The 27,243-nt window shown below is 40.1% G+C and overlaps 1 protein-coding gene across 1 annotated transcript; it reads right to left on the bottom strand.

Annotated features, from left to right (window-relative positions):
• Positions 1–839: 839 nt before the first annotated feature.
• SAAL1 (serum amyloid A like 1) lies at positions 840–26,220 on the bottom strand. Its single transcript, XM_004016582.6, has 12 exons — positions 26,048–26,220; positions 24,608–24,721; positions 20,281–20,364; positions 19,244–19,323; positions 17,661–17,720; positions 17,411–17,526; positions 16,627–16,807; positions 14,342–14,424; positions 14,065–14,253; positions 9,418–9,614; positions 6,610–6,702; positions 840–5,603 (listed from the first exon to the last, which is right to left on the bottom strand). Exons 1-12 carry the CDS (start codon positions 26,177–26,179, stop codon positions 5,511–5,513), a joined length of 1,422 nt encoding a protein of 473 aa, XP_004016631.4. The 5' UTR covers positions 26,180–26,220; the 3' UTR covers positions 840–5,510.
• Positions 26,221–27,243: the final 1,023 nt, after the last annotated feature.

Raw genomic sequence — 27,243 nt, 5'->3', positions numbered from 1 at the left:
GGGGCAACAAGCAAAGGGGTACATTTGGAGTAAGAAATCTCCAAATTGCTTAAGATATTGAATACTATAATCACAAAAATTAAAGTAACTTCTATAAGTCAGTCAGGACACAAAAGACAGTTACCTGGTCTGTCCAAACATTTTTTTTTTTTTAATTAAAGAATTCAATTTGAGGACTGTGTTCCAGGGTCCACAAGGTTGACAGAGTTTTTTTTCTACCACTGGTGACAGAATACAGACTTCTCTGTGGTGGGGAAGTTAAAGGACGTAAGTTCGTCCACGTGAATGCTAGCTGACTGACCACATAGATGTTTGTTCCTGGTTAACACCAGCTGCATTTTGAAGAAAGCACACTCATAGGTTTACAAATGCCACCAGCCTTCCCAGACACAGGTCCTAGGAGAGTTAACTTCCAAAGATGCCAATTTCTTCAAACGGTATAGGGTCAGAAAGAGCCATTCAAAATAAAATTACATGATCCTACATTGACTGAGTGACTTATAATAAAGCCGTATGTCTACATATATATATTCTTGAACTGTGGACTATGATAAATATACATTCCCCACTAACCCACACGCCTTGCTTTCAAAACATACACTCCTTCGTGGAAGCAAGCCCAAACTTCAGGAAGTCAAGCTCCTTCAGAATACAGAAAGCCTCCCTGTCCTTTCTTCCACTGTCTCACTGCTGGAGTCTGCATGCACAACGGGCCTGACCAAGCAGGAAATTGTCAGTTTAGGGACTGTTCCCTAAAATGTTTCAATTTCTCATGTAATCATATAAACCCTGAATGGTAAGCGGGAAAACCCATAAAATTATAAACAGATGCCGTGATGTCAAAGGAAAAGAAAGAGTTTAATAAGCAGGCTTCTTTTATTACAATAGACTTGACGTCATTATTTATTATTTCCAATACTAAAACACAAAGACACTTGCCACATTATGGACCAGGATGAAAAGGACATGTGGACTTTCCTGAGTCTTTTAATATCCTCTTATTGACAATAGATAGAAGAACTGAACAAGGACTGGAAACAGGAAATGATTTTAGTGATTTCATTACAGTAACAGAGAAAAGCATTTCCAATGGCAGAGATGGGCAGATGGTCTCCTAAGCCTCCCACTTCTAAACAGCCTGCAGGTCACCAAGCCCAATATTGATACAAGCTCAGTATGTAATTAACTAGGTGTCCTAGTGAGCAGAAATGTTTTTATAAATACATGCTGTAGCCTTAGCAGTAGAACACGGAACCTGGTGTTTAAAAGTTAATTTAAAATCATTTCGCAAGGAAACGTATTTAGAGGCAGCAAGAGGCACATAGTTAAAGCTGCCACTAAAGAGCTCTTGATGTTCTAGTACAAATCATGTTTGCAGTAAAGTTTCAAATATTGTATATTTCACTTAATATAGTGAAAAATAAATGCGGTTGCAGAATTTTCAGATACTTGAGACTTTTCAGATCTCATTCAAGAAAACTTAAAAGGCTTTGCAATATATTTTGAAATCATGACACATGACGTCTCCAGCTTTGTTTTTTTTTTTTTGGCTCAAAACTGCTTTGGCTATTAGGTGTCTTTTATGTTTCCACACAAATTTTATGATTTTTTTTCTATTTCCGTAAACAAAATCAGGATTTTGATAAGTGCTACAATGAGCCTGTAGATTATGTTGCATAGTATGGCCAATTTAACAATATTAATTCTTAGAATTCATGATCATGGATATCTTTTCATTTGTGTCTGCCTTAATTTCTTCTGTCAGTGTTTTATAATTTTTCAGTGTCTAAGTCTTTCACTGCCTTTTTGATGCTACTCTAAGTGGGATTGTTTTAAGAGCAGACATATAGACCAAAAAAATAGAATGGAGCCCAGAAAGAAACCCATACACACGCAACCAATCTTTGACAAAGGTGGCAAGAAGATACCATGGGGGAAGGACAGTCTCTTCAGTAAGTAGTGCTGGGGAAAACTGGGTGTCCGTGTGTGTAAGAATGAAAATGTACCTCTCTTACATCATACATAAAAAATAACTCAAAATGGATAAAAACATAAATGTAAAACTTAGACTGTAAAAACTCTGGGAAGAAAACATGGAGGGAAGCTTCTTGATAGTAGTCTTTGTAATTATTTCTTGGATATGATCCAAGAGCACAGCCAAAAACAGACAAGTGGGCCTACATCAAACTATTCTGCATAGCAAAGGAAGCAATCAACAAAATGAATAGGCAGCCTACAGAAAGGGAAAAAATATTTTTAAGCCATATATTTGATAAAGAGTTAATATTACAATATAATGGGAAATCTGCAACTCACTAGCAAAAAAAACTTCACAAACAACCTGATTAAAAATTTGGCCAAGGAACTGAATAGACATTTCACCAATGAAGATGTGAATGGCTGACACCTATATGAAAAAGTGCTCAACGCCGCTAATCACCAGGGAAACACAAATCAAAACCAAAATGAGATTACCACTTCACACCAGTTAGGGTGGCTATTATCTACATACACTAATGAAAGATAAGTGTTACTGAGCATGTGGAGAAAAAGGTACCCTTGTACACTGTTGGAAGGAATGTAAACTGAAAGTGACATCTCAATAATACCACGGCAAGGTGATCAGGGCTAGTATGCTCCAGATCAGCCTTATCCTGACAAAGATGGAAAAAAAATCATTATTTTAGGAAAAAAGAGTTGGGAGAGGGGATGAATTAACCGTTTTCTTAGCTAAGTTACTTACACTTCAGCAATCTCACTTCTGAGTATCTAACCAAAGGAACTGAAACCAGGATCTCGAAGAGACAGCTTCACCCTCATGTTCACTGCAGCACTCTCCACAAAGCCAAGACACAGAAGCAACCTAAGTGCCCACTGACGGGGAAGAGAATACGGCATATACACACAATGGAATACTATACAGCCTTTAAAAAGACGGGTGTATTTAGACTGCTTATATTAATGTTCAATTGGCTGAAGCAAAACGCCTTGGCCAAGCTCAAAATCAAAGGGCAGAGAAACACACTCCAGTCACCAAGAAGCCATGGCAAGAGAATGGACACAGAGAGGTGAACTGTGGACAATGATCTGCTCTGCTCCAGGCTGAGTGACCCTTCTGTTCTTCTATGCAGGACCATTTCTTCCCCTGTTACTCCACAGAAGACTCTAGAATGTGAGCTCCACTTGGCCAGATTCATGTCTCTTTGTCCACTACAAAATTTCCAGTATGCATATCCTGTCCGTTAAGTTGGCTGCTGTCTTCCTAATATTTAGAACACCTGGTACATAGTAGACAATAAATATGACTGGCTGCCCCCAAATAGGGTCTTCAGCCTTGCAAGTTACATGATTTTCAGAGTCCAGCCCTGAACCTGCTTCTGCAGAAAGCACCATTTTAAAATATCACTGTAATTGATATAAGTGTTAATTTTTGGTAAACTCTTCAAACTGTGTAGCATTTTAAAAAAAAGTTTTAACATTGCTCACTTAAAAAAAACTATTTATTATAATTTACAGATTTAGGAAGTTTTCAAACATATCGAAGTACTATGAAAATATGCACCACTTCATAATGTTATAATAGCAAGAAGCATCAATAAGGCAGGTTCAAGGCAGAAATGGAAGTAGAAAATAACATGGACATCCCGAGCCTCCCCCCATGTATCCTTTTTCTCCCTCTGTAACCTGGCCACTCTGAATGGCACTGTTTTGTTCAGACACCCAAGGTTCCTGTGCTCCCCCTTTTAAAATGTGCCCTCAGGAAAAGAGAATGCGAATTTATACACTGACGTTAAACATGACAATAACTTGGAGTATTACTCTTAATAGGCTTCTTTGCATCTTTACCCTTAAACTTTAAGAGATAACAGAAGTAGAATTTTTACCACTGGCGCACCGGTAGAAGTGATTACATAGGTGCCTTTAAAAGCTCACATTAAAGTCACATTCCACTTGGCAGACAGGCTACCACCAAAGACATACAAATATACATAAAGCAAACCTACCAACTAAGAGTTTAATCGATATGATTTTAATTTCACAGTTCAATTCTTTTTGGCAGGGTACTTTCAACACTAAAATTACCCCCAAACTGGAAATGCTATATCTCTTACAAACAGCACAGGAAAACCCTGTGTTTTATCAGCAAAGGTCATTCAAGGAAAGAATACAAAGTGTCAGGCAAGACTAATGCTTTAAAGATTAAAAATTTAAAAGATTCTGCAACAGACTGAGAAGAGGCTATACCAGAAGAGAGGCTTTAAAAGCTGGCTTTTTCATTCATAACTGCTATTTTCTGAAAATCTACTAAAAGTCCACTTTCAGTAACTGAAATAATACAAACTGGGTACTTCCTATAAGTCTACCTGGTTGATTCTCGGAATACGTTTCATTAGGAAGCACTACACTAAATGATACAGTGTGACAGGAAAATCACGTATAACAGTCTGTAAACAACCAAGTTATGAAACTTCCTCAATCTTAACTTATCTGAAGTCACTCAAGAAAATCGTTTTCTGAAATTAAACCAGATAATTTTGCTAATGTGCTTTCATCAGAATGTTAGCATTTTCATCTTCATACGTAAAACACTGGAAAAAACCTGAACTGTAACAAAGCTAAACTAGTAGTTGCTTTTGATTGTTACTAACAACCTAGCATGGAATCAATACAATTAAAATGGATAGAAAGGTTTGCATATTGCGGCAAACACCATGAACTGGGTATACTATCTCCCTTCTCTCTTGCCTTTCTCTCCTATAGAGGCCAGAAAGAAAACAAGTACTTAATTTCAAATACCTGCAATTAGGGACAGACATAAGACACGGTTCTGGCCAGGGAGAGCTATCTTTTCTAAATAAAAAGTAAAGATTTGTTAAGAGAAAGCCCCTTGGCCTCTTTCTCTTTTTACTTCCATGAATGTGAAAGAAAGGACCAGAGATATTATAGTCCCTTTAACCAAAAGACAACAATAATGAACACAAAGGTCTACCCGGCAGATCACATAGAGATAAAAGGAGTCATGGTCCCTGAGCCACCTTATCAGGGCTGGACTGCACACTTCTGGACTTCTTATTGCATAAAATACATACAAGTTAACAGATTAAGCTACTGTAGTAGGGTTTTCTACTAGTGCAGCTGAATGCACTTGCAGCAGATATGAATACAAAATTCTGAGTAAAAATCAAATTGAGTTATGAAGAAAATCCTCAGTGACCTCTCAAATATTCTAAAAAGGACCTCTATAATAATTTTGTTTTCTTTATCTGAAGACAAATACTATACAACCAACACACACACAACAAAAAAAAAGGAGGGGAGGGAGATGATGTTTGATGGTAGTGAAAATATTTCAATGCCAAACAAAAATGAGATAAGGCTGGAGGAGAAGGGCATGAGTATAATACCAAACAATAATGGTGCAATATTTCCTATTTGTCAATTTCAACAGTCAGCGAGTCAATTTCAACAGTCAGCGAGTCCATTTCTTGGGCAGAGGATTCTAATAGTTTTTAAGTCTGAATCTTCAGACTTGGGAAGCTTTCCTCCAGGTTACCAGCAAGAGTCTTATCAACTTCACGGAGGATTTTGAGAAAGTCTTCCACCTGTGAGTTAAACAAAAAAATCAAATAAAAATAAGCAGAGGAAAAGATACCTTAAAAGATACAGACTACAGTCTATAAAAACGCTCTATGTCTTCTAAATAGTCCAATGGAAAATAAATGGTAACAGATCGTCAGATAACAAGAATAGTACTTCCTAGATAGTCCTCTGAAACACCAAGGAAATGCCCAGCCCTTATCACTTCGTTTACTTTTACTTTTATTTGTTTTTGGTTGTGCTGGGACTCCGCTGCTGTGTGAGGGCTTTCTCCAGTTGCGGCAAGCAGGGGTTTCTCACTGCAGTGGCTTCTCTTGTTATGGAGTGCAGGCTCTATGCGGGCGAGCTCAGCAGTTGCGGCATGTGGCTCTAGGGCACTCAGGCTCAGCAGTTATGGCTCACGGGCTCTAGAGGACTGGCTCCGTAGCTGTGGCGCATGGCTTAGTTGCTCTGAGGCATATGGAATCTTCCCAGACTAGGGTTTGAACCCATGTCCCCTGCATTGTCAGGAGGATTCTTATCCAACTGGTCCACAAGGGAAGTCCCCTCGTTTATTTTTAAACCAATATTTCTCCTCCTATTGATTCCCCTTGAGGGTCCATTACCAGTTATATTATCATCCTCCTTTCTGACCCACTTCCTCACTCCCACATTCCACATTCCATTTTTCTCAAAAAACATTATTTTGAAATTGCCTCTAATGGTAGCAAATGCAATGTAATTTGAAGGACCATAAAAACCTACTGACTGTACCGATCTAAGAATCTTATTTTTAATTAGTATATATGCTACAACAGAAAAGGATACTATAAATTCAGGGTTGATCCCTCTGTTGCTCAGGCTAGTGCCATGAATTATCCAGCAGTCATCTATCTGACAAAGGCACCGAGTCATGTGCAGTATATGCACTCTTTCTGCACAAAGGCCTCAGAGATCAAGTGCTTAGTACTTAAAACATTTTACGGAGTAATCCCCTGAAACTCGGCCACCTATACATTTACTCATACTCACCACAGGGCTATAGAAAGGAAGAAGATTTTCAAATGCACAGGAACACTTCTGTTTGCTTAACTGGCCCTCCTTTAGTCCCTGAGTTACAGTCTCCTAAAACAAATAAATAAAAAGATCTGTTATCAAAAAAAGGAAAATTTCTAAAGCTACATCTGGCGAATAAATACAAATCAGTGTATCCAGTTCCCCACTGATCCTACAGGCATGTCAAATGTTCCAAACTGAACCCGCCATCATTTCTCCTTGTCAAACCCAAACATGTGCTCCACTGAAGGCACCACCACCCCCGAGGCCTGCTGTACAACCAAAACGTAGGGTATCGCCAAGACGTCCTCCTCTGCTGCTAGCCCCTCCACCTAAGTGTTTAGTTCTACTCTGCTAAATCTCTCTCATCTCACCCCTGCTCTCCATCCACTCTTCCACTGTCTAAGCTCTCACAATTTTTTCCTTGAGGATTACCAGCCACAAGAACCTATTGGTTGGTCTCCTGTCTTGCAGCTTCAACTCATTCTAATCCTCTACTACTTCTGGAGGAATCTTTCTAAACAGGTCATATCACTTGATGCTTCAAAAAAAAAACTCTAGTAATTCCCCAGTTTCCTCAAGGTTAGGTCCAAATTCCATTAAGTATGGCATATCAGAATTTTCAAGACATATCCCTGGTTTATTCTCAGCCCACTTTCTTCCCATATTCTTATCACATAAAAATTAAGAAACACCTACATCCCTCCCTCCAAAAAAACAAAAACAACAACAAACAATGGGAAAAATACTTGTAACAAATATGCAAAAGATATAGAGTTACCCAAGGAGTTCATACAAAAATCAAGATGGATAAGTTTATAAAGCAGGAAACACAAATAATATACAAATATATGGAGAGATATTCAATCTCACTAATAATAAAAAATTATTAAGGCTAAGGTTTTTCCAGTAGTCCTGTATGGATGTGAGAGTTGGACTGTGAAGATAGCTGAGCACCAAAGAATTGATGCTTTTGAACTGTGGTGTTGGAGAAGACTCTTGAGAGTCCCTTGGACTGCAAGGAGATCCAACCAGTCCATCCTAAAGGTGATCAGTCCTGGGTGTTCACTGGAAGGGCTGAAGCTGAAACTCTGGTACTTTGGCCACCTCATGTGAAGAGTTGACTCATTGGAAAAGACCCTGATGCTGGGAGGGATTAGGGGCAGGAGGAGAAGGGGACGACAGAGGATGAGATGGCTGGATGGCATCACCGACTCAATGGACATGAGTTTGGGTAAACTCTGGGAGTTGGTGATGGACAGGGAGGCCTGGCGTGCTGCAATTCATGGGGTCGCAAAGAGTCGGACACGACTGAGTGACTGAACTGAACTGAATAATAAAAAAAAATGCAACCAAAATAAGGTGCAATATACCATCTGTTGCATTTTACTTGAAATAAAAATTATAATACACAACAACAAGGATCAAGTAAAATCAACATTTTTCACATGTCAAGAGCATTTTGGCAATATATAGCCATTTATGCCTCAGTCATCTTTACATTTATCATGTCAAACCCAGCCATTTAGCTTCTGAAAATCTATGTTAAGGTAATAATCCCAAATCTGGAAAAGGGAAGCATGATAAATCACCAAAAATACAAATCATCAGAATAACTAAAGCTTGTTTTAAGGAATACTCTTCTTAAAAGCATCAATGAATATGATCTTCATAACTGCATGCATAAATATATTCTTCCTAAAATACATGGCTTCATGGGAAATAGATGGGGAAACAGTGGAAACAGTGTCAGACTTAATTTTTCTTGGCTCCAAAATCACTGCAGATGGTGACTGCAGCCATGAAATTAAAAGACGCTTACTCCTTGGAAGAAAAGTTATGGCCAACCTAGATAGCATATTCAAAAGCAGAGACATTACTTTGCCAACAAAGGCCCGTCTAGTCAAGGCTACGGTTTTTCCAGTAGTCATGTATGGATGTGAGACTGGATGGTGAAAAAAGCTGAGCACCAAAGAATTGATGCTTTTGAACTGTTGTGTTGGAGAAGACTCTTGAGAGTCCCTTGGACTGCAAGGAGATCCAACCAGTCCATTCTAAAGGAGATCAGCCCTGGGTGTTCTTTGGAAGGAATGATGCTAAAGCTGAAACTCCAGTACTTTGGCCACCTCTTGCAAAGAGTTGACTCACTGGAGAAGACTCTGATGCTGGGAAGGACTGGGGACAGGAGAAAGAGGGGATGACAGAGGATGAGATGGCTGGATGGCATCACCGACTCGATGGACGTGAGTTTGAGTAAACTCTGGGAGATGGTGATGGACAGGGAGGCTTGGTGTGCTGCAATTCATGGGGTCGCAAGGAGTGGGACTCAACTGAACTGAACTGAACTGAGAAAGAATATGCTCAAAGAAAGAATATGCTAACAATCCTGCACATATTCAGGAAGAATACTTCTTAAGACAAGTTTACAGTAAATTTTGAAAACCGATTTTTTGGCAAATTGAGTATTAAACAAACTGGTTCTCAGTGAAAATTTTTTCAGTGTATTGATGTGGAGTCAGGAAAAGTGCTTATAATGTTAAGTGAAAAGAGTGGCCTTTAAAAATTGTATAACTGGTGAGAAGTATATGAAAAGCACATAAACAAATATACCAATTTACGTCAGCTGTTAGTTTGAGTATAAACTTATAGTGATAAGTTTCTTCTTTCCCTATTTCCCCAAATTTATGTAAAATTAAAAAATAAAAACACTAACAATAAAATTTGAGAGCAGAAAGTAATCCATACTTTCTTTTGCGGAAGAAAGCATTTATACTTTTCTCCTACCTTTGTTAACACTTGGAAAATATTAGAAAGAAATTCACATGAAATATCCTTCAAGATTTTCAAGTGGAAATCCTCTTGGGTTACATCAGACTTTTTAGTTTCTTCTGTGTTAGACTCCACTGAGTTCTCTGGTTTCTTCTGACAATGTTCCATATTTTGTAAGACACGAATCAGGCTGTCAATTAGAGGAAGATCCACTGTATAAACAAATCAAGGCGCAAGGAATCAGCCAGTTAAATTTGGTTACCATTCATTCATTCCTGCACATGTACTGAACACCTACTAATACTAGACACCACTGTATTTTAGGTACTGTAGATATGGCGGTAAACAAAATTGTCAAGGCCTCAGACTTCAAGAGGCTTACGTTTTTATACTCTCAAATAAGCAAATGAATAAAACAGATTGAAAAAGAAACCCAAAATGATGAAAAAGAATAGATATCAAAAAATATAATTCAGGAACTGCCTCCTCCCTCAAGATTTAAGTTTGTAGTTTGAAAATACCAGGGAAATGGATAAAAAATAGTCAACATGGAGATATATGCTTTATCAGATTTTAAGGATTTTTTTTAAATGAGGGGCATTATAATTGTATTTTGAGACAGTTATAGTTATTAACCTTATTAAATCTCAAATATACTCACAAAACAAAGCAAATAAATCATATGCTGAAGTATTTCAATATAAATGTACATCATGAGAAATATGACAATATTCAGATCAAACATAACTATCAACATATTTAAATGGTTTAACTCATTTACTGAAAAGAAAGAACACATCTAAAGCAAAGTATTCAGAAAGGCTGAAAAAAATAATATAGACAAAGGTATCAGAGGCAAATGCAAACAAAAGGAAAACAGGGGATATGAACTTTATATCTGATATAACAGGATTTGAGCAAAAAAAGTAAGTATTATGGGAGACAAAGATGGACAATTTATAATGAATGTCTCTATACTAAACAATATGCCATCAACATTCATTAAACTACAAACGATGAAAAGGGCAAACATATTGGCAGTAAAGTATTAATTTTCCCTCTTTTCATATCAAATCAAGTCGAAAGAAGTAACTAAGGTTTATGGAAGACCTAATAAGCATAACAGCTGACAACGCCAACATTTATAGTCCAGCTCAGGCCTCTCTTCTCCGCTCTAGACTCAAGACTGTCAGCTCAACTGCTCCAGCTGGTCATGGAGTCGACATCTCAACCTTACTAGGTTTAAAAGCCAGTCTTTTCTACCTTAGTAAATGGCAATTCTTTCGCACAAAAATGCCAGACAGAACTTGACTTTTCTAACGTTCATTCTACTAGTCGGCAAATCTTGGCACTATATAAAAACGATCAGAATCTGACTATTTTTCCCCACCACCTCCCCATTACCTTAATCAAATTATACCACCTCTTGCCTCAAGTTCACAGCAGCCTCCTAACTAGTCTCCCTTTTGCCCCCACAGAAAGCCTGTTAAAGTCTGCTCATGTCTGTCCATCCTCTGCTTAAAACTCCCACAGTTTCCTAGCTCATTCAGAGCAAAACACAAAATCAAGCCCTCTCTACCCAACCCCCATTACCTCTCTGGCCCCAGGTGCTATTTCTCTTTCCCATGTGGTCCTATCCCAACCATATACACTTCATTGCTCTTCTTCAAATATACCAGGCATACTTCTAATTCAGGGCTTTTACACTTGCCGTTCTGTCTGGAATGCTTTCTGCCCAAGTATTCACATTAGTCACTTCATTACTTCCCTCACATTTGTACTCAATGTCATCTCTTCAGTCAGGTAACTAATCCATAAATGCAAAAAAGACACTTGAAAAAGAACAAAGCTAGTGGAGGTGATGGAATTCCAGTTGAGCTCTTTCAAATCCTGAAAGATGATGCTGTGAAAGTGCTGCACTCAATATGCCAACAAATTTGGGAAACTCAGCAGTGGCCACAGGACTGGAAAAGGTCAGTTTTCATTCCAATCCCAAAGAAAGGCAATGCCAAAGAATGCTTAAACTACTGCACAACTGCACTCATCTCACACAATAGTAAAGTAATGCTCAAAATTCTCCAAGCTAGGCTTCAGCAATACGTGAACTGTGAACTTCCTGATGTTCAAGCTGGTTTTAGAAAAGGCAGAGGAACCAGAGATCAAATTGCCAACATCCACTGGATCATAGAAAAAGCAAGAGAGTTCCAGAAAAACATCTATTTCTGCTTTATTGACTATGCCAAAGCCTTTGACTGTGTGGATCACAATAAACTGTGGAAAATTCTGAAAGAGATGGGAATACCAGACCACCTGACCTTTCTCTTGAGAAACCTGTATGCAGGTCAGGAAGCAACAGTTAGAACTGGACATGGAACAACAGACTGGTTCCAAATAGGTAAAGGAATATGTCAAGGCTGTATATTTGTCACCCTGCTTATTTAACTTATATGCAGATTAGATCATGAGAAATGCTGGGCTGGAAGAAGCACAAGCTGGAATCAAAATTGCTTGGAAAAATATCAATAACCTCAGGTATGCAGACGACACCACCCTTATGGCAGAAAGTGAAGAGGGACTCAAAAGCCTCTTGATGAAAGTGAAAGAGGAGAGTGAAAAAGTTGGCTTAAAACTCAACATTCAGAAAACTAAGATCATGGCATCTGGTCCCATCACCTCATGGGAAATAGATGGGGAAACAGTGGAAACAATGTCAGACTTTATTTTTCTTGGCTCCAAAATCACTGCAGATGGTGATCACAGCCATGAAATTAAAAGATGCTTATTCCTTGGAAAGAAAGTTATGACCAACCTAGATAGCATATTCAAAAGCAGAGACATCACTTTGCCAACAAAGGTCCGTCTAGTCAAGGCTATGGTTTTCCAGTAGTCATGTATGGATGTGAGAGTTGGACGGTGAAGAAAGCTGAGCACCGAAGGATTGATGCTTTTGAACTGTTGTTCAAGGGACTCTTGAGAGTCCCTTGGACTGCAAGGAGATCCAACCAGTCCATCCTAAAGGAGATCAGTCCTGGGTGTTCATTGGAAGGACTGATGCTGAGGCTGAAACTCCAATACTTTGGCCACCTCATGTGAAGAGTTGACTCACTGGAAAAGACCCTAATGCTGGGAGGGATTGGGGGCAGGAGGAGAAGGGGACGACAGAGGATGAGATGGCTGGATGGCATCACCGACTCGATGGACATGGGTTTGGTTAGACTCCACGAGTTGGTGATGGACAGGGAGGCCTGGCAGCTGCGATTCATGGGGTCACAAAGAGTCGGACACGACTGAGCGACTGAACTGAACTGAACTGAACTGAATAAAATAAAACTGGATTAGTATCTCCTCAAATGATACAACATAAATAGCTTAACCCTAAAACAGCATCAGGATTAATGAAGCTCTAGAATCATGGCCAATTAAAGTCAGGAAAAAGGTAAAGATCACCATTATGACATAACCCCAGAGGTATAAGGCAATCCATTAAATAACAAAGAAGTAGAAAAGTGAAAAAACATCTAGGTTCAACTAAAAGGAGTGTCAGATAAAGTCCAAAATTACCACTGGAACAACCACTAAGAGAATTCAGTTGGAGAAGGAAATGGCAATGCACTCCAGTATTATTGCCTGGGAAACCCCAAGGACAGAGAAGCCTGGCGGGCTACAGTCCATGAGGTTGCAAACAGCTGACATGACTTAGTGAGTAAGCAACAGATGGAAAATTAATACACAGAAACCCAACAGTCCTCATGTATTCCAACAGCAATCAGTGGACAATACCACAGACAACAGCAACACACAAAATATTTGCGAATACACCTAATAAGAAATATGAAGATCTGTATGAAAAAAATCATAAAACATTACTGAGAGACATAAGACATAAAACTCATAAAACATTACTAAACAAATGGAAAAGCACATGTTCTCAGATACTCTATAAATTTAACATCTCAATCAAAAAAGTCAAGAAGACATTTTGGTTTGGTTTTGTTTGGAAGTTGTCAATCTAATTCAGTGTTAAAAAAAAAAGAATAAGAGTCAAAAACACACTGAAATATTAGAATGAAGGAGGACTAGCCCTCCTAGGTATCAAAACATAAACTCTTAATAATTAAAACACTATTGCTATGAATATATGAATAGAGCAACAAAAATGAATCAAGTATATATGGAAATATAAAACACAGTAACAATGATCTTTCAAATCTGTGTGGGTAAACTGGTTTATTCACTCACCAATGTTGAGACAGCCAGGCAGCCATCCGGAAAAAATGTGAAACCACATCTCACATGTAACACCAGAATAAATTCTAGATGGGTCATGGATTTAATTGTATTAGTCATAAAAAATTACTCTGTGAAAGACCATGTGTTTGCAGAGGAAAATATTCATTTTTATTTCTCAATGAAAAAAGCTGCCTAAAAAACAGGGGAAAAAAAAAATACTAATGGATGTGAGTGTATAGTAGTTATCTCTGAATGGTCAGATTACAAGCACTAGATTTCCTGTTATAAATTTAATTTTTTTGTGTGTTGAGCATGTGGTATTTTTTATTCAAGGGAATAAAAGCACCAAAAAAAATGGGAAAAGGAATAAAATGAACAACAAAGACCTCTGATGAACCAGAGTTTAACTTAGTGAACTAAAATTACACTTGCCTTTTCCTATCTTTAGATACTCCTGTTCAGTCTGGGAAGCATAGATGGCAGACAACACTGAAAAAACCGAGGCCAGCACTGTTTTCTGTTCCTGCAGTATGATGGGCGGATCATCAGACTGGCAGAATTCATGGCACACCAGATCAAAAAGTAAATTCCAAGTGTCTTTTCCAGTATCTGGACACTGTACTTGATAAAGATGATGAAGAAAGTAATAATTAAAAAACAGAAAACACTTAAATGAATAACTATTGTGCTCCCCCACTCAACATCTTACCAATTGCTTGAATTCCTTCATCTACTGTGGTGAGCAGCTGTAAGACATGCATGTAAACATCGAGCCCTTCTGGATTTTCAGAGCTAAATATAAAAAGCAAAAGCCCTGAATCAACTCTCAGTCTGTGGAATTGTGACCATTCATTTATTCAGTAAATATTTATCGTGGTACTAGGCACTGCCCTACATGCTAAGGATGAAAGAGGGAACAGGACAAAGTCCTTACATTCTAATGGAGGAAACAGTCAAAAAACAAATATTATGTAGTACAATCAACACACACTGGGCAAGAAGTAAAAATTCGTTTTGACCTTGGCCCATGAAAGCAACAATGCAGAAACCTACCAGGTGACAGATACTTCACCATGCTGGTTTACTTGAATCATCAGACAAAAAGTGACTGAGACCTCTACAGAATGAATGTAAGGCCCACGGCACCCAGCACTGACAATAATGCTGTTCTTAAAACTTCCCAGGATCATCTCACCCGCTGAGCTGGGAATGCTAAAACCTGCTAAGTATAATTTTTGTGATAAACAATCTGGATTCCTAAACTCACAGACTTAGTTCTTTAACCACACAATTAAGTGAAAAGATAGTGAACAACTAAAAGATGGTTCATAAGTGCCTACAGCTTGTAGGCACTATGTTAGAGGCTGGGAAAACAGATATATATACGACACCCTTAGCTTCATGAAATTTACTGTCTAAAAGGAAAGACGATAATTACAGGGATAATAAATAATAGTAAAGTGATATGAATGTAACACTAGAAGATATCCAAGTAGCAGACTTAATTTAGTTTGGAGAGTCAGGGGATGTATCCTAAGAGAAACATTTTGCCCTGAAAGGGCCAGAGAAATGTTGGAGGCAGAGACAACATGGTGTGCAATGGCCTGGAGTCACGGTGGCTTGGTTCAGTTGAAGAAATGAAGGAAATTTCCTGTAGCTGAAACAGAGGACACGAATAAGGATGGAGAAGCACTGTATAGGGCCTTGTAAGCCAGAAAAATCTGGACCTCATTCAAAGGAAGGCAACTGAAGAGTCTGAAGCATGAAACTGAGATGATAAGTGTATGTTCTGGAAAGACAGCTCTATAGTCTAGGCCTGGAAGAGCGAGCCTTGAGGCTGGGAACTCAGGTTAAGAGAATGGTACAGCTAGCTGTCCAGCTGTGCAACTGTCCATCATAGCCTGGCAGGGGCACAGACAAAGTTCCAGAAAAGCCAGGAAAAGAGACTTCCCTGGTGGTCCAGTAGTTAAGAATTTGCCTTGCAATGTGGGGGATGCAGGTTCAATCCCCAAGCAGTTCAACACCCACATGCCAAGGGGCAACTAAGCCTGGTACACCGCAACTAGTGAGTCTGCGTGGGGCAAACAAAGGTCCTACATGCCACAACTAAGGCCTGCTAAAGCCAAATAAGTAAGTATTTTTAGAAAGTTAGGAACAAGGTGTGGAGGTTGACTGGCCATGGGAAAAGGGTGGGATAGGGAAGTGTCAGTAATGGCTTCCACAGTTCTCCCACATTATCCAAATGGAATAATGATTACATCATTTATTGAGATTGAGAATACTGAAGAAGCAGGTCTGGGGGAAAATGATGAGTTTTATGCTCACCTGGATAAAAGACATAAAATTTATAGGTTTCAGTGTGGATTATTTGGAATTCCCTGGCAGTCCAGTTGTTAAAATCCTGCACTGTCACTGCTGAAAGCCCAGGTTCAATCTCTGGTCAGGGAACTAAGATCCTACAAGCCACAGGGAGGAGCCCCCCCAAAAAAGTAGGTCAAAAAGCATTAAGAATGAGTTGACCAACAGGCAGATCAATTCATAAATTAATCTTCTACTGACTAGCAAAAACCAGTTTCGGTGCTCTACAAGGAAGACACCAGAGCCCAAAAGGCAGTCACTTACCGAGACTGGCACATACATGCAAGGAGCAAGAAAACAAATGATATCTGACATTAAAGGAAGAAGTTGTCACACGGCCAGTAAAAAATAAAGCACAAAGAAAATCTTTTCCATTTGATATAAAACTATACAAAACTGCATAAGATTTTAGCCTACTGCTAGGTAATACTAGTATTAGAACAGGTATTTTGCAATCATTATGATTCTTGCAAAGAGCAAATACACTGTCACCAATATTAGTAGTGAATCAAACCTGTCAAAGATCAGCTATGTGCTACTCATCCCACCGAAAGGTAACTAAGAAGACATGTGATGTAAGGATGCTTCTAGCAACGGGGTTTTCCCAGAGCATTTTGCACAGAAGGGCTCACCTACCGCACTTGTTTGGCAGCTTCAAGTACACACGGCACAATTCGAAACGCTGGCTGCTGTTCAGAATCTTCCTGGGGTTGGTCCAGAGCCTGAACAGCCCCAATTCTAATCCATTCCAACATCAGCTTCTCATCCAAATCAAACAGCTTGTCCACAACCTCCCCAACCTTTACCAGCAAGTCAACTGCAGAGAATAAAAGAGATACTGAAATAAGAAACAAAATTTTTAAAGCAGTAAGTCTAATCAAAATTCCTAAAATTTGAAGGCTAAATCTTATCAAAAAAAGCTAAAAGGCCCAGGTTCAATCCCTGGTTTGGAAACTAAGATCCTACAAGCCACAGGGAGTAGCCCCCCCCAAAAAAGTAGGTCAAAAAGCATTAAGAATGAGTTGACCAATAGGCATATCAATTCATAAATTAATCTTCTACTGACTAGCAAAAAACAGTTTTGGTGCTCTATAAGATCTAGTTATCACTCTTAGGAAGATACCAGAGCCCAAAAGGCAGTCACTTATCCAATCAAAATTCCTAAAATTTGAAAGCTAAATCTTATCAAAGTATTACTTATTCCAAGCGCAATCTGTTTTCTACCTTCATTTAAATTTGCTTGTGTTCCTTCAAGTGGGAGATTTATCGGTATCTCTTAAGAAGAAAGTTTATATCTTGAACTGAAATAGTTTCTCACCTAACACTTAGTTTTTAAGTGACCTCTAGAAATAGTTACGTGGTTTCCTAAAAATTAAATATAATTTTAAAGATTTTTTTTCTAGATTACATGGTGACTTACCATTTGTTGAACTTGACATGATAAAGCAAATACTATCATAAATAGCTGGATTGTCTCGAATTCTTTCAACCCAGACACTGGCCACTTCTGTCTGGGAAAGGCAAGTAAGCAACAACCTACGTGAAAAATGTGAGCTTAATACCTATCTTTCAAAAACAGTAAAGAAAATTCAAGAGGGAAAGGGCAACTCTATTCTCCTGGGTCCCCTTATGGGCGAGTATAGAGAATCCATAAAAAGAAGAAAGCATACCTGCTTGTTTCCAGCAGAGTAGGAGGGTCTGAATCATGCAAACAGTGCAGCAATACCTGGCTACGAAAACAAAACCGGTAACCCACTGTGCCTCCCTTCTCTCATTTCAAACACCACAACAGAATTTTTAGCTTTTTAAGCATTTTAATTGTGGAAAAATGGCTTACAAACATAAAAACCAGTAAGATGCAAATCTACACTTGGGGAACAATTATAAAGCAAGACAGAGAACAGAGCTGTACCTCTGTAGCCACTCTGTGTCCCTTTACAAATCACAGTTCTCCTTCCCACCTAGAATGAGTACTATCCTGACTTTTCCAGCAATCAGTTTCCTGGTTTACCCTATAGTTCACTTATAAATTTTGGTTTTGAACTTTATATGAAAGAAATGATATTATATATACTCTATCGCATCTGAGCTCTTCTGCCCAACACCATCTCTTTACAATCTATCCATCTTGTTCCTGTAGCTGCCGATTCACTGCTGTGGAGCATTTCATTGAATGAATATAAAACAATTTATTTTTCCAGCCTACTACTGATGAACATTTGGGTTGATTCCAATTTGGAGCTATTTCAAGCAATAGTCATAATACTTTTTGTATGAGTATCCTGATTTATGTGTGCAATTTCTCTTACCATATACCTGTAAGCGGCATCACTGGGTCACAGTGCATCTTCTAATTTGACTAGGTAATGCCCAACTGTCCCAAAGTGGTTGAAGAAATGTATATCTTATCAGCAACGTACACGGTTCCATATTATTCTTAAGATAAGTATTTAATTAAATTTATAAAACTCGTCAATATTACTCATTCAGATTTTTAATAGGTATCACTAGACACCAAACATAATCCTGAGTCATTTATTCCACGAATGATTGTCAGTTATGGAAGAATAAATACCTTAAACTAGGATCTTAAAGTCCTTCCACACCTAGAAGAGGTAATAACCTCTATTTTGGAAGCCCCAGGTACTTGAATCCTGTGATAAGCCCTACAGCTCTTCCTGAAAATAATCTAGAACAGTTTTCTTAACCTACTGTAGGCATGTATTTCTTTAAGATTCTGATTAACAGAATTAAAAAGAGACCTATCCTCTAAGGAGAAGCATGAGAGCCTTTGAATCACAGGGGCAACCCTGTATCCTATAGTCTGTTGGCAAGCCAATCCACCCACCATCTAAGTCACAATTCCCAGGGTTACTGTGGTCAACAAGTCTAGCTGTTTTAGACTGCAGCTCTGTGCCTCTGCATTCCCTGAGCCTGAACTGTTCTGGACTCTGGTCAGGGGCTCCATCTCCAAGCTCTGCCCCACTGGTTCTTATCCCATGTGGGTGACGATTCGGGCTCCTCTGCAACCAATGCTGAAGACAGGCTTAAATTCTGAATCATGTCCACAAATAGTATGGAAGCCCTCAGATACCATCATCAACACGGAGTGAAGTTCCTAGAGTGTGCTCACCAGGAGAAAGGAAGAACTACATTCCACGCTTTCCTCTCTTTTATGTATAAGAATTTCCTTAGGGATGCGAAACATGGATCTGTCTGTTTAAAAACACAGTTATTATGTAGTAAAACTTACCCAAGATTTTTATCACTGCTGATGGACACACATATCTCCTGGAAACAGGCCATATTACCTAATATCCCCACACAGATTTCCTGCCAAATCAAATTTCACATGTCACAATGGTGACAAGGTGAAAGACATATATACAAAAATAACGACTTGGAAAAAAAACCAACAACTTTTACTGAGCGAAGTCTGGGAAGAGAAAAAGGGAAGCAGCACACGGGAGTATACTGCCTGTGCCCTGATCTGACAACTGTCCAGTAGTATTTGAGAGGAGACGAAAAACACAAGAAAAAGAAAGATCAAAAGCAGGCAGGAGTTTGTGGAAGAAGAAACCTTATGGATGAACTGAGTCATAACTGACTGATAGGACTCGAATGTACAAACAAGACCGGCATTCAAATGAGAGGGACAGTGTCAGCCAAGACAGGAAGCGGATAATGCAACAGAGTGAACAAAAGCTAACACCCAAAGCTGCCTCTATTATCACAGTTACTGGGTCAGACAAAAGGCCCATTCAGGTTTTCCCATGACACCGTAAACAAACTTTTTGGCCAACCCAATATTAGTAGCACAGGGTGGGAGGAGAGCGTGAGATAAATACAGCGGATAGAAAGGATCAGGATTAAGGGCCCTAAATGTCATGTTGAAGAGTTTAGACTTAATTTGAGTTATCTGAAGTCATGAAGGTCCTCAAGAAAGTTGTCAACATACTGTAATATTTTAGGAAAATTATTTTGGCAGCAAAATGTATAACACATGATAGGGAAAATTTTTTTAAAGACGCTAACTCCAGTAGTAACAACTAATATTTATTTAGCACTTACTATTCCCATGCACTTTCCATGTACCATTTCATTAATAATTTACAAGGTATGTCCCATCATTATCCCCATTTTTCAGATGAGGAAATTAAAATACAGAGAAGGTAACAACTTGCAGACTGATCTGTAGCCACTTCAGAACAGTAAAGTGAGAAATGAAAGACTATCCAGCATCTTAGGTCACTGCTCCAGAGAGGCAGCTTTAGAAATGTACATACTCACTCTTAATCGAGGGCATCTGGATTTGGCCAATACTCCCATAAATATGTCAGGAGCATTAAATTCTTGGAGAAACAAAGCTACATCCTGAAAAGAAAAGTGATTATTAACTTGGATGCTGAATATTCCTCCTGAAACCCAATAGCTTAGGCAACCTTAAAAAAAAATGAATTTCACATACACTTCTCTTCAGGCACAAGGGAAAAAATGCATAAGGCTAGGAATTGTGTCAACAGACAAAAGTAATATGATAGCACTGTGGTATCCGGCCTCAAGGCAATGGAACAATTCCACAAGCAAATCGGAAGTGACTGTGATATTCCAGAGCACCGTCCTCCTTTCTCTGCCTTGGATGTAGTTATCTTAATGATCTTTCTACCCACCAGGAATTCTCATTAATTCATTCAAACACATTGCTGATTCCAGGTATCATGCTAGAACATGGGAGAAGGGGGGAAAAAGTAAGTCATAATTTTTTTTGTCTTCTAAGAGCTTAACACTAGAAAAAGAGATAAAAGCTCCTATTGGGTCATGCCCCAAATCAGAACTTTTGTTTTCAAAATCCTCAACAGAAAAAATTCTGATCACAATGTAATTGCAACAGCTTCACATGTTCAGCCTAGAGAGTCTGCCTGGACCCCAGAGCCTAAACGGACACATCATACAGGTGAATGAACCGGGGGTGGACATGTGGCCCAACCTCACTAAAAATGTGAACTCCAAAACTAAATCAATTAGCTGTAGAGATTTTCACTGTAAAATACTGAAATAAAATTAAGCTTCTGGCTGCCTATTGCCTTGGATATTCACCAAACCTATGGAGTGTATTCGCAATAGTTTAACTTAGAACACATGATAAGTGGCTCAAATGAAAATGCCCTTCAAAACGCCCTCAAAGAGAAAGGCAGTAATCCTTCAAAGCAGATGAAACCGTGGTAACTTGCATGACTGCTGGCTAGGAGAGAAATACTATACTTATTCAGAGATCATGGTCAGACAGAACAATATCTTCAAAGATATACTCCAAACTGAAAGTCACAGCACCAGATGCTCTCCACCCTAAGTGATCAAGCTGTCTGTCAAGTGCGCATCTCTCTGCAGCATGCAGGGGTTTACTTATTTAATGACAGTTAATGACTCCTGCAGTAGCACAAGGTAGCCTAATAATATCAATGCCAGTAATAGTAACAGCAGTGAACATTTATTGAACAAGCAGTAAATCCAAGTGAAGTGGTTTGCACACTATCTCATTTAATTCTAAAAACAATCTTAAGTAGTAGTTACAATCATTACACTAATAAGCAAACTCAGGGTTTAAAAGGTTACATAACCTGCCCAAGGTTATACAAAAAGTAGGAGAACAAAGTCAGAATTTGAAATCTGATCAAGCCCATGCTCTTAGCCAGCACACCATCCTAACTCTAACTCTTAGGTATTCATCCACTCATTTGGTCCTCATAAAATATTTACTGAAAAACTCAAGTAATAGGCACTGTTCTGAACTCTGGAGACATACTAGGGATAAGGTCTCAATCCCATCTAGTTTTCCTTCTAGAGGTATAAACAAATAATAAACATACAAACAACTAATCTATTAATACATAAATTCTAAGTACTACAAAGAAGATAACAAGATGGTATGTGCTAGAAACCAAGGTAAGGGGGCCTACTCTAGATATATCAGAGACGGTATCTCTGAAGAAGTGACGTTAAGCTTTTAAGAGAAGGAACTGAAATCTATCAGAAGAAACAGGCTCAAAACAATCACTGAATAACAAGAATGAACAGCTTTCACAAAAGCAGAGGAGAGGAATCCTGCCTGGAGTGTCTCCGGAGACATCACAGGAGAGGTGACATCAGAGCTGGGCCATGAAAGATGGGGAAGATTTTGTGGGGTGGAGGACATTCCGTGCCGGGAGCTGCATGAGCAGAGCATGAGCACATGAGAATGCAGGAAGCACCTGGAAGCCTCTGGCCCTGCTCAGACACTGAGTGGCAGGGGATAAGGCTGGGATGAGCTTCACTGGAAGGACTCTACCCCAGAGAATCAGCAAGCAGCTCTGTTCTCCAGAGGCGCTTCAAGAACCACCACAAGGGACAAAGAGAAGACCAAGAGCATGACCTTCCCTCCACCCATGATCTCAAACAGCGGCTCTATTTCACCTTTTTATATTTGAGGTTTTCACACTAACATTTCATTTGAAAAATGAGTTTTATTTCTTTAAAAAAATGTTTTCACACCATAGCTTCTTAACAATTGGAGGACAAACAGAGAAGACTTGAACAATACTCTCAACCGACCTGATCAAACTGACATTTACAGGACACCACCCAGCAACAGGAGTATACACATTCTTTTTAAGAGAACACAGAACACTTACCAAGACAGATCAAATACTGGGCCATAAAACAAGTCTCAATACATTTAACAGAAGTCAGAGTGTTCACTAACCACAGTAATAGAAAGATAGCTGAAAAATCCCCAAATATCTGAAACTTAAACAATGTACTGCTAACTCATTAACCAAAAAAAATTAAGGAAAATTAGAAAATATCAATTGAACTAAATGCAATGAAACATATCAACATATCAGAAGCTGTACAACAGTTCTAAAGCAATATTTAGAGGAATATTTATAGTGTTAAATGCCTATATTAAAAAAGAATGATTTCAAATCAACAACCTCAGCTTCTACCTTAAGAAATTATACAAAGAAGAGCACATTAAACCAGAGTAAGCAGAAGAAATGAAATAATAAAAGATCAGAGTGGAAATCAATGAAGCAGAAAATAGTAAAGCAACAAAGAAAAATCTGTGAAGATTAAGGACCCATCACTACATATATTAGAAGGATAATAACAGACTACTGCTGCTGCTGCTGCTGCTGCTAAGTCGCTTCAGTCGTGTCCGACTCTGTGCAACCCCACAGACGGCAGCCCACCAGGCTCCACTGTCCCTGGGATTCTCCAGGCAAGAACACTGGAGTGAGTTGCCATTTCCTTCTCCGATGCATGACAGTGAAAAGTGAAAGTGAAGTCGCTCAGTCGTGTCCGACTTTTAGCGACCCCATGGACTGCAGCCTACCAGGCTCCTCCATCCATGGGACTTTCCAGGCAAGAGTACTGGAGTGGGGTGCCATTGCCTTCTCCTACTATGCCAATAAATTCAATAACTTGGATGAAGTGGATTAACTTCCTGAAGAACACAAACTATCAAAGTAACCAGAGCAGCCCTGTATCTATTAAAGAAACTGAATTTACAGTCTTCCCCACAACATACTGCCAAGTCGCTTCAGTCGTGTCCAACTCTGTGCGACCCTAGAGACGGTAGCCCACCAGCCTCCCCCATCCCTGGGATTCTCCAGGCAAGAACACTGGAGTGGGTTGCCATTTCCTTCTCCAATGCATAAAAGTGAAAAGTGAAAGTGAAGTCGCTCAGTCGTGTCGGACTCTTTGAGACCCCATTGACTGCAGCCTACCAGGCTCCTCCATCCATGGGATTTTCCAGGCAAGAGTACTGGAGTGGGGTGCCACTGCCTTCTCCGAACATACTGCTGCTGTTGCTGCTAAGTCACTTCAGCCGTGTCCGACTCTGTACGACCCCAGAGACGGCAGCCTACCAGGCTCCCTCGTCCCTGGAATTCTCCAGGCAAGAACACTGGAGTGGGTTGCCATTTCCTTCTCCAATGCATAAGTGAAAAGTGAAAGTGAAGTCGCTCAGTCGTGTAGGACTCTTAGCGACCCCATGGACTGCAGCCTACCAGGGTCCTCCATCCATGGGATTTTCCAGGCAAGAGTACTGGAGTGCCTTCTCCGAACATACTAACAACCACTAAATGGTGAGTTTTATGGTAATGATTTGTATCTCAATAAAACTCATTTTTTTAAAAAGTAACATATATATATATATACACAAAACTAAAAACAAACAAAATCTTCCCACAAAGAAAACCCCAATATCAGATGGCTTCACTGGTGAATTTCACCAAATATTTAAGGAAGCATTGATAGTAACTGTACACAAACTCTTCCCGAAATGCGAAGAGGGAAAACTTACCATCTCATTCTGTGAAGACAGCGTTACCTTGGTACCAAACCAGACAATGAAAAGAAATGAATCTCTCTCATGAATATACATGAAATTTCTAAACTACATTTTAGTAACTTGAAAATCAATCAATGTAGTTCATATTCACAAATCAAAAAGAAAAACCACATGACCAACTCAACAGATTTAGTGAAAACATGATAAAATCCAGAGACTTAAGGACTGAAGCATTCACCATCTCCTTACTCAACAGTCTTTTCAGCTTCATTTCCAGTCCCATACCTCATCCATGGACATATCCCATACTCTGCAAATTTCATTCTCCATTTCTTCATCAAGCTCCATCTGCTGCTCCTCGTCATCCGAGCTGGATTTGGCATTTTCAGGGCTAACCATCTTCAGAAACACAAAGTAAGGAGATGAATAAAGGCTGTCCACAGCACTCCTCCAGTAATATTATCCCATAATCGTTTAGAAGTCACAAAGGTTAGTATCCTCAAAGTACCTTCTTCTCCAAGAAGCTTATTTTAAAAAACTAGTACCTGGGGCACCTTGGGGAAATACTGCTGCTAGGCACTGGGGTAGAAATATAAAGGTAAATAAGATTTACTTACTTACTTCCAAGTAGTTAAGGATCCAGTGGGGAAAAGACATATAAACTGATAATCACAACAGAAAAGGTAAGTGATTCCACTGGATTGTGGACAGAGTCGTGAAAAAAAGATGGATCCATGACCTATGTCTGGGAGCTTTCCCAAACTTCTCTTAGGAGGGGATATTGAAGCTAAATCTGAGGGGAAATCAGTTTGTCATCCTGAAGAAGAGGAGACAGAGAAAAGTACAAAGAGTTCAGAGTTAAGAAAAGGCCTAGCATGTGTGGGGAATGGTGAGCAGTTTAGCATGCCATGGGCAGATAAATCTGGAAAAGCTGCAAAGAGCCCTGGATTTCCGTCTAAGAAATAGGAGTTTTCCACTGTAGGCAACAGTAACTATGAGAACTCCCATGGACGACTTTTTTTTTTTAGATGATTCGGGTAGCTGTGCAGAAGATGGACTACGGAGGACAGTGATTGAAAGCAGAGGGAAAAGTTAGGGAAACATGAGAAGAACGTTCACATTTATTGAGAGGTTCCTATAAGGCAAACTACGGTAAGCATTCTCTGGCTATCATAATCTTATTTAACTCTATAAACAATAATACAAATACTACCCCACTTTATAGAAACTAGGAAAGAAGTCGGTTACGTGACTTGCCCAAAGTCACGGAGGGCAAACCGCGCTTTTGACATTAGAGCTGCAGGAAGCCCATTTATTCTACCTCAGTGAAAGTCCTCGAAACAGATAAATTACGACCTGGGCTTCAGAAACTACAGCGGCAAAGGGGCGCAAAAACCCACCGCATCACATGCACTGCATGTAAGCAATGCATTTACACGGTCACGTATATTTGGAAATTTTGTAAAAATAAAACATTCTAACCAAAAGCATTCCAGCATCCCTACCGTTACACTTCCGTTTGTACTGAGGGGCACAAAGAGTGGCGCCCGGCAGTTTTGGGGTCCGCGGGTAGACAGCCTGGAGGCCAGGGGTAAGGCCCGGCCGCCGGGCCTGGGGAGGGGTCGTCGAAGGGACGGCGGCTCCCGGGGCAGGAGGGGGGCTGCCCGAGGCGGGGCGGCAGCCTGGGGAGAGTAGGGGGAGCCCACTCGAGGCGCGTTTCCGCACCTGGATGAGCCCGCTGAGGACGCCGAAGAGCCAGTGCTTGCTGTAGACCGTGCTGCCTATGCAGTCCCCCCCGGCCGCAGCCTCCTCGTCCTCGTCCCGACTCGGCGGCGGTGGCGACGGGTTGCGGTCCATGTCTCGGCCGCCTCTGGCGCGCGGGAGCCCCTCCGGAAGCCGCGGGAGGAGGCGAGAGACCGCCAGGCGCCAGAGGGCCTAGCGCAGCTCCCGCCACAGCGCCCTCTGCTGCCCGGAGCCCTGCCGGCCTGAATACCCGCCGAATGCATTTGCTGACTGGGATGGGGAGCCCAAATGTCTTGGTCTTACCCCAGCTCTCTATCCAGGACCCCCGCGCGGTTATATTCATAATTGTTATTTGTCACCCTCCCTGGACCACATATTCCATCTCTCCAGGAGCTCTTAGCCTGATTGGAATGGCCAGGGTGCGGGGACAGGGAACAGGAAGATGTATCCGCTACAGACGTGAAACTATTCGGACCTCTGCCCTTTGGGCACAGTTGCCATTCTTAAAAACATCGCTCTTCTCCCAGGTGTGTTCGGAATCCTGGGAAAGACGAAAGTCACCAGTAAGAATGTCAGTATTACAACTCAGTTCAGTTCAGTCGGTCAGTCGTGTCCGACTCTTTGCGACCCCATGGACTGCAGCACACCAGGCCTCCTTGTCCATGACCAACTCCCGGAGTTTACCCAGACTCAAGTCCATTGAATCGGTGATGCCATTGAGTCGGTGATGTATTTTCAGTTCCTGCTACTATTTAGTCTGATGGTACTAAACCTCAGACCCCATGCTCCTCCACACCCCACAGCAAATATTTTAGAACACCCCTTTAAGGAAATGAAATTTACAGATGATATAACCTACCTCAAAAGGTAATGTCAATAATACCAATATGATTCCTTAGAGAAGGAAATGGCAACCCACTCCAGTATTCTCACCTGGAGAATTCCACGGACGGAGAAGCCTGGCAGGCTGCAGTCCATGGGGTCACAGAGAGTCAGACACGACTGAGTGACTAACACACACACACACGCAATATGCTTCCCTTACAGAAATGAAAAATAAAATTAATTTAAAATAAAATCAGTTCAGTTCCGTCACTCAGTCGTGTCTGACTCTTTGTGACCCCATGAATCGCAGCACGCCAGGCCTCCCTGTCCATAACCAACTCCCGGAGTTCACT

This window comes from Ovis aries, chromosome 15 (genome assembly GCF_016772045.2).
Source record: "Ovis aries strain OAR_USU_Benz2616 breed Rambouillet chromosome 15, ARS-UI_Ramb_v3.0, whole genome shotgun sequence".
Lineage (NCBI taxonomy): Eukaryota > Metazoa > Chordata > Mammalia > Artiodactyla > Bovidae > Ovis > Ovis aries.
Note: the sequence above shows the minus strand (reverse complement) of the source record. Positions and strands in the feature narration are given on the sequence as shown.

Excerpts from the sequence above, each read along its gene's own strand:
- SAAL1 (XM_004016582.6), bottom strand. The coding sequence starts at position 26,179 with ATGGACCGCAACCCGTCGCCACCGCCGCCGAGTCGGGACGAGGACGAG. Across the intron at positions 20,365-24,607 it reads GGGATATGTCCATGGATGAG|GATGTAGCTTTGTTTCTCCA; the intron begins GTATGGGACTGG and ends TTTTCTTTTCAG. Across the intron at positions 14,254-14,341 it reads TGAAGGAATTCAAGCAATTG|TACAGTGTCCAGATACTGGA; the intron begins GTAAGATGTTGA and ends ATCTTTATCAAG.